Source organism: Talpa occidentalis, unplaced genomic scaffold (genome assembly GCF_014898055.3).
Source record: "Talpa occidentalis isolate TD23 unplaced genomic scaffold, MPIMG_talOcc4v2.1 talOcc4.3, whole genome shotgun sequence".
In the NCBI taxonomy this organism is placed as follows: Eukaryota; Metazoa; Chordata; class Mammalia; order Eulipotyphla; family Talpidae; genus Talpa; species Talpa occidentalis.
This window is the reverse complement of record NW_023603184.1, coordinates 36,685,654-36,694,535: the sequence shown is the minus strand read 5'-3', so window position 1 is coordinate 36,694,535 and position 8,882 is coordinate 36,685,654. Positions and strand designations below refer to the sequence as shown.

General features: G+C 35.2%; 1 protein-coding gene across 1 annotated transcript; it reads left to right on the top strand.

The window, feature by feature from the left end:
- Positions 1-6,141: 6,141 nt before the first annotated feature.
- Positions 6,142-7,086, top strand: LOC119254671 (olfactory receptor 51G2-like). Its single transcript, XM_037521771.1, has one exon. The coding sequence runs from the start codon at positions 6,145-6,147 to the stop codon at positions 7,084-7,086; it is 942 nt and encodes a 313-aa protein (XP_037377668.1). The 5' UTR covers positions 6,142-6,144.
- Positions 7,087-8,882: the final 1,796 nt, after the last annotated feature.

The following is an 8,882-nucleotide window of genomic DNA, read 5'->3' as shown; positions in this document are numbered from 1 at the left end:
TCTAGGTCATTAATGAAAGGACAGAAAAGAGTCTTATAGGATCTCACTTGCCTTAGTTGAGAACAGGACAGTTCATATATACATGGAACCAAATACTTCTTACTTATTATGCTGTCTGTGTCAAAATTTCAAATGGCATTATTAAATAAAACTGTAATTTCTAAAATAATTCACTTTTTCCCAACCTCTGTGATTTGGATTTAAAATAACTTTTAGGTTTAGACTTCAAGATTTAGGAACACCTAATATACACTGGAGGAACAAATGAAGTTTATTCATTATAAACATTGAGCCAGAAAATCTCTGCACTAAGGAACATAGAAAAAACTCACTAAGAGAGAAATATTTTCTTTTTCCATAGTGTTACTTTTAGGAATTAGTCACATTCTTTGAATATAATTCTTTGGTAAATATATGTACTACAACATCATATACATTTATATATACTCTTTCAATGGTATATTTTGATGTGCAGAAATGTTCTTAATTTTAATTAAGTCTAAATTAAAAGTTTAGTTTCTTAGTGTTTTTTCAGTTTGAGAAATTCTTGCCTATTACATAATTTAGGGTCTAGTCAAGAGACAGAAATCACACACCAATCTGAACAGGATTAGGTAATGCACATACTTTTTAACTTTACCAAGGAATGCACTTTGAAAGGGGTAGAGAGAACTGTAAATAATCCCCCAAAGTTAAGGCAGAACATTCAAGAGGAATCATTCTGAAGTTGCGGGACTCCTCCTCAAGTCATAGTTTAGATTCATTGGCAAATATTGGTTGTGGCCCCAAAATGCCAGAGACCTTTACTCAGTTTCCATGGCAAGCAAGAAATATACCTATATGTTGTAGGTGGGTCAAGGCAGGAATGAAGAGACTGCCTTACAAGGCTTGGAAGAAGGAGCACTGCTCTGAGGTTCAGGTGGGCTGAGTCTGGCAGGGAGAGAACTATACTATAGTACAGTTTCTACTGTTTCATTGTTTTATATAGGAAAGTGATTGTTGGTATATAGGAAAAGTTGAAGAAGTTACGCAAAGCAAGAATATTATCTTCTTTTTCTAAGTTAATATGTTTTATTAAGTATAGGTAGTAAACTAATCATATATTTTTCTTCCTCTATGTGCATTAGCAAATGATTTCCTTTTCAGTTACTAGCACTGTGTTACTTATAATGAATTACATTGTGTGATTTTTGCATGTAAAACAACTTTGATGCTTGAATTAAATGCACAAAAAGGGTATAAGTTTTGATAATCTAAATTTAACAAGAAAAACTATTTGACTAAATTTGTTAGTGATCATATAATCCAATATGATTACACTCTGTGTGTGTGTAAATAACTGGGTTAGGTTTGTTAATATTTTGTTTTTGATTTTGTAATCAATTTTATAGAGTCTTTTGGCTCTTAATATTCATAATCTGTGTATTTTATGGTTTCAGGTCTTATGTCTAGTTCTTTAATCCATTTTGAGTTGATTTTTGTGTATGGTGTGAGGTAGTGGTCAAGCTTCATTCTTTTGCATGTAGCGACCCAGTTTTCCCAGCACCATTTATTGAACAAACTTTCTTTGCTCCAATGCATAGTCTTTGCTCCTTGTCAAAGATTAGTTGACCATAAATCTGTGGGTTTATTTCTGGATTTTCTATTCGATTCCATTGGTCTGTATGTCTGTTCTTGTTCCAATACCATGCAGTTTTGATGATTATGGCTTTGTAGTAGAGTTTGAAGTCTGGGAGTGTGATGCCTCCATTCCCTTCTTTTTTTTTCAGGAGAGCTTTGGCTATTCGGGGTTTTTTGTGATTCCATATGAATTTCATCAATAATTGTTCTATTTCTTTGAAGAATGCCATTGAGATTTTGATTGGAATAGCATTGTATCTGTATATTGCTTTTGGTAGGATGGCCATTTTAATAATGTTTATTCTCCCAATCCATGAGCAGGGGATGTCTTTCCATTTCTTTGTGTCTTCTTCTATTTCTTTTAACAGTGTTTTATAGTTTTCTTTGTATAGGTCCTTTACCTCTTTTGTTAGATTTATTCCCATAGGCGAAACACTACGGGATTTGCACATCAAAGACATCTTTACAGACACATCACCCAAAGCAGTGATAGTGAAGGCAAAGATAAACAGCTGGGACTACATCAAATTAAAGAGCTTCTGCACAGCAAAAGAGACAATAACAAAAACAAAGAGAAACCCCACCAACTGGGAGAACATTTTTGCACCCAACACTAATGATAAAGGACTGATCACAAAAATCTGCAAAGAGCTGATGAGACTCAGCAACAACAAAGAAAATAATCCAGTCAAAAAATGGGCAGAAGAGCTAAAAAGAAACTTCTCTGAAGAGGAAATGCAAATGGCCAACAGACATATGAAAAAATGTTCAACATCACTTGTCATCAGGGAAATGCAAATCAAAACTACCATGAGATACCATCTCACACCAGTGAGAATGGCACATATTAAAAAAACTAGCAACAACAAATGTTGGCGAGGGTGTGGAGAAAAAGGAACTCTTCTGCACTGTTGGTGGGAGTGCAAACTGGTCCAACCGCTATGGAGAGCTGTGTGGAGATTTCTGGACCTACTAAACATAGAGCTTCCATATGATCCAGCAATTCCACTCCTAGGTATTTACCCAAAGGACACAGAAACATCAATTCCAAAGAACACCTGCACCCCTATGTTTATAGCAGCACTGTTTACAATAGCTAAGCTTTGGAAACAACCCAAATGCCCAAAATAGATGACTGGATCAAGAAGATGTGGTACATATATACCATGGAATATTACTCAGCATTCAAAAAAGATAAACACATGCAATTTGCAGCAACATGGATGGCGCTGGAAGGGATCATGCTCAGTGAAATAAGCGAGAAAGAAAAGAAAAATACCGGATGGTCTCACTCATAGCAGGAATCTAGAAAACTTAAATAAGGGACCAGGAAAATGAATATAAGAAAGTGAAAATCAAAATCAACAAAAAACTATGAACCAGAGACACTTTTTGGGGGTGGGGGCGGGAAGGGAAGGATTGGGGTCATAATGGGGCTTTTGCAATTGTATGGGGGAATATAAAAATAAAATTTATTATTTAAAAAAATATTCATAATCTGTGATTCCATATTCTGCTATGAAATACAGGTTATGCTTTGCCTGTGAAAACTTTGTAAGAAGTGATTCCCTCATTTTGTTTTCTCTAGAAACACGCTAAGGTGTCAGTTATTCCTTAGGTATTTTACATGATTCACTAAAAATAATATCTGGACTCATGTTTTTCTCTCTGCAAAACTTTTAAATAAGGATTTCAAAAAAGACATAAAATTTCTGATAATTTCCAAAACATATATTCCAGATGAAATTTGTGGGCCATTGTCTCTTAAGTATTTGTTCTATGTCATTTTCTTCTCTCTTTAATCTCTTCCATATGTTAGAACTTTTGAATATACCTCAAGTAGCAATTATTCTCTGTTCTAGTTGTTTTTGTTTTTTCCTCTTTTCTTTGTGCTTATCTTAGATACTAGTATAAGTTTTATTTGAGTGAAGTTTTGCTTTAGCCTGAAGAAGTATCTTGAGGGAAGTAGCTTTGTTTTCTATTTCCCACTGCACCAAATCCTGTGCCTATAAAAATAAATAAATAAATAAATAAATAGAAATTAACAAACTGGTTCAGCAAAAAGATGTATTTGAACAGCTAATCAAGCAAATTAAGAATTACCCTATATTAGGATATAAAATTCAGATATTTTTCCATCTAATTGCAGGGTTTTCCTGTTTTAAAAAACAGCTTAGCATTGCTCAGCTGTTTATCAGTGTATATTATTAGCTGTTTATCAGTGTATATTATTAGTGTATATTAGGTGTTCCTAAAAAGCATTGAATATTATGGGCCAAATGTATGTGAATTTCATAGTTTTTCATTTATAATTCTTATAATAAGCGTTACCTTTGAGCAGTGAATTTACACTCCATAAATGTAGCGTTCCTCACAACACCTCAACATAGTGGGTATATTGCTGCATAGCTGAAAAGAGAAAAGTATAGTTTAGAAATTCTGATTAGTTTACCAGCATATGACAGCTAGTAACTGCTATTTGTCATTATTCTAAGCACAGTTTGTGATTTTGGGTACACTATTTTGACTAAGTCTCTTTTATTTCTCCATATGATGATCTGAGAGACATTTCTCACGGTCACCAAGTCTGGAATCTGAGAGTGGAAATTGACCACCATCATCCCCTTTCAGTAGGAGAAAAGAGCTCTCTGGCAGTGACTTCATTTATCCTCCCTGGAGGCTGAATTAAGAAATAAAAACCCACAGAGAATTGGTTAATCCAGAGGGGAAGACAGCTGAGAGTGCTTAAGGCACAGGATGTGCTCTGATAAAGAGCCTGGCTAGATCTGCAGTTGAAAAGAGAAACAGGTGCCTCACTCGGGATATCTATGCTTCCTTGAAGAATTGTCAGACTTTGCTTCCACTGCGCCTTTTATTCTGCTCTTATGCCCATCTGCAGTGGCTACCTTCAAGACATCTCTACTTCTGGTCACCGAAACTCAAGCCAACCTGTAGCAGCATGAATGGTTATCTACATCTGAATGCTTAGTTATGCCTCAAGGAGGGCTTCTGAGGTGAGAATAGTGGGTAAGAGATTGGTATCTGGTATGTTTGAAGAATGCAGGGAGTGGTAGAGAAAGCCAAGAGGAGAGACCATTCATTGCTCATGTGAAATCAATGTTACAGAATAGGTCATAGGTTCAAATTGTCATTCTCCCAAAGGAGCCAGACCATCATCCTCAAAGACTGCTCAGAAGAGCTCTGGGAGGAGATGCCAGTGTAGACACGCTCCAGGTATGCATAGTATGTCTGATGGGAATCCATGTACTGAAATCTCTGATCCTCAAAACTTTGTTAAGTAATAGTTGTATTGCTGAATAATTATGGCAGTAATGTTAATGATGATTTGACTGTCTCCCCTATCTCACTCAATTATATCATACACACTTAGTGAAATTATGATCCAAAAAAGGAGGAGGCAAACTAATTCTCAAGAGAAGCCCTAAAGGGCCACAGTTTTACAAGGGATTCCTTGGGCACTGCAGGTCATACCTGCTTTTTGGATCTCTGTTTCTTGGTCTGGTGATGCGCTTAAGATTGTGACCACTTCAGCAACTTGATCAACACTTTGTCTTACTTAAGTGCAAAGAATCTTCTAGGTTGCAGAAACTCTGCCAAGCATTTTAGATATATTTCTTTATTCTCTTACAGATTATACAATGTAATACAATTCCTAGTTTTTTATAATCAAAGTTTAGAGCTGTCTAAAGCAGCAGAGTAGTGAATGACAGTTGTCATCAGATTTTCTGTGACTCTAGAATAGGAGCCACTGACAGCAGAGCACTTTGTGCCCATAGCTAATAGTTTTTGATGATGTGTTGTAGTAAGAGAGAATGATCGGAGAGGGAAGAACTGGCATATATAGGCAGGATGGAGACTCTGAAAACTATTGAAACATTTGAGGGAGATTATCAAGAAGGAAAAAAGTAATCATGTGCAAGTGTCAAATTGAGGGCAGTTATTGTTAATGATACAATAAACACCCGAAGAGCCACTCTACCTTATAACTTTGATTAATTCTATTTACTTATATTTGTAATACTAAAACCTCTCTGCAGTCATAGCACATAATACTCATTACAGGTTTTTGTTGCCCTCTTATGATATAGTGGCAATTTAACTTGAGAACTACCTGCAGTGAGGTAGTTCTAACCTCCTTGGTTCAGATTAGCTATCTCTTTCTGCGTTTTTTATAACTATGTATTAAATACTTTAATTTAGCTCTCTCTACCCACTACATTGTATTTGAAGGCATTTTAAAATTTTACTCTATATTTTAGGACCACTATATTTCCTTTTGTAAAACATGTTCTCTATAAATGTGCAATTAAGAAAGGGATATGCTACTTGGTAAAATCATAAATACAAGACTAGTTATGTAAAATGAGCAGAGGGAAGACTGAAAACAGTAAACAAAGAACAATTTATGAAACAACATTGCTTTCTCTTGTGATATTGACTGTTATCCTAACTGTTCCATGTTTTTGTCTCCTGGCCTAGACTGAAGGTGCTTCCATCAGTACAATGTCCGTCTTCAATAGCTCTTCCCTGTACCCTCGCTTCCTCTTGACAGGTTTCTCTGGCCTTGAGAGCAGATATGGCTTGATTTCCCTCCCCATCTTCTTGATTTATGTCACCTCAATTGCAGGAAACATTACTATTCTCTTTATCATCAAATCTGAGCCTTCCCTTCACCAACCAATGTATTATTTTTTATCAATGCTGGCACTTACTGACCTGGGCCTATCCACTACAACCTTGCCTACCATGTTCAGCGTCTTCTGGTTCCATGCCCGGGAGATCTCCTTCAATACTTGCCTCATTCAGATGTACTTCATTCATGTTTTCTCAATTATTGAGTCGGCTGTGCTGTTGGCTATGGCCTTTGACCGCTTTGTAGCAATCCGAGAGCCCCTGCGCTATGCAGCCATTTTAACCAATGGTGTAATCATTGGGATTGGCTTGGCTATTGCTGGAAGAGCTTTGGCTCTAGTCTTTCCAGCTTCCTTCCTCCTAAAGAGACTTCAATATCGTGCTATCAATATTCTCTCCTACCCTTTCTGCTTGCATCAGGATCTCATAAAGACTACTGTATCCAGCCGTCGGGTCAGCAGCATCTATGGCCTCATGGTGGTTATCTTCTCTATGGGACTTGACTCAGTGCTCCTCCTTCTCTCATATATCCTCATCCTTGTCACAGTGTTGAGTATAGCCTCTAAGACAGAGAGGGTGAGAGCACTCAATACCTGTATTTCCCACATCTGTGCAGTGCTCACATTCTATACACCCATGATTGGGCTCTCTATGATCCGTCGTTATGGGCAAAATGCATCCCCCATTGTCCACGTGCTCATGGCCAATGTTTACTTGCTGGTTCCACCCTTCATGAACCCCATTGTCTACAGTGTCAAGACCAAGCAGATTCATGACAGAATCCTTAAGAAATTCAAGCAACAGAAAATTTAGATAAGGGAGATGGTAAAATATATATTTATGATAGTATTTCATATTGCTACAGATTATTGAATTTAAATATTACAATAATATTTTACCTTTAAGATACTAGATATAAATATCAATTATAATATAGAGGACCTTATCTTTTGACTATATAGAAAAATTATGCTTCTATTTTGTATTCATATTGACATATGAGTAAATAGGGTCACTAAACCCATGTTAGGCAAATTTTAACATAACTGTGACTTTTCTTCTAATAATCAGTAGTAAATTGTCATGAAATTGAAAGCTTCATTTAATCAATAATCTAGTGACGTTATTCATTATATCATGTCAAGTTCTCAGTTTCTGAAGATTTAGATTTCAATACGAACTAGTCTAGTGTGAAAGATACTGTAGTCTACATCAATAATATTTCCGCATGCTCTTGACTTTCTTATGAAAATATTTAAATGCATGTTTTGATATTCTCTTTGGGAGAGAAAAATATTCCCAGCAAAAAGACTTCTATCAAGAGAAAATGATAAATAAATGAATCTCAGAACATTTTCAGAGGTATAAAAGGAAGCAAATTTGAGTCAAAATAATTGAACAGATTTGGAGAGTTCACAAATAATCAAGAAATATCCTGGTTCTGTATCTAGAATCCTACAGAGACCCTCATAATCTGCGTAGTCTAGCTACTTCTGAGACCTAGGCTTCTGTTCGTCTTTTGCTTTTGATCTGTCAGTTACTGAAATAGAGATGTGAGAGGCTTCAGCTGCCATAATGAATTTGTCTACTTCTTGATGTTCTATTAGGCTTATTGCAGTTACTTATTTGTTACTCTGTTGCTAGGTACATAGATATTAAGATCTGCATATCTCCTTGTCTAAACAATCACTTAATCAACATATAATACCTTTCTTTAACTTTGATATTTTTTCATTTTAAAGTATGCTAATTTAAATTAATATAGAGTCCCTAAATTCCTCTTGATTAATGTTAGACATAGTATATCTTTCCTCTATTCCTTTATTCTGAGAAACAATATTCAGGAATCTAGTTTGCTAAGTATTGTTATATTTGTTTGAAAATTTAACACCTTTCTGAGATATTATTTAGGTACTATAAAATGCACCATTTAAAGTATACAGTTAAATATATTAATAGATATATACAACCATCAAAATAGTCAATTTATTATCTCAAGAAGTAATCTCATACTCTTTAACTGTTACCTTCCTCCATATTCTCTACCTAGTTTGAAGCAACCACTAATCTGCTTTCAGGCTCAATAGATTTACCTGTTCTCTTTCTTTTCACAAAAATTCCCTATGAAGGTAATAATCTATGTGGTAAATTGTGACTTAATTTTACACTCAGCATACTGATGTAGCATATATTAGTTATTCATTCTTTTATGGTGGAATAACATTTCATTTTATGGTGCAATATAAGTGGTTAAGAGGGCTTCTACATATTGACCCATATAGCATTTATTTTCCATAGTAGGACCTTGAACTCACAACAAAAGGCACCAAATTTAAATTCTTATGCATTAAATTGTTTTAAATATATCCCAAATAAATATAATATAATTATACAATTACTTGCATGCTTAATAAAATGCACCCAAGTTCTGCTAGCTACAGACTCTGGAGACATAAAAGACTCTAAACCAGTGCTGTTCTTCCAGACTCCCTGGTCCAGCAATTATCTCCCATTCTGGAGAAAAATGGTTGCTCTGATGTTCAAATTATAGATGTCATCAATCAATTAAATTAAGATAGATATATCTGAATTAACAATATTTTTATGTT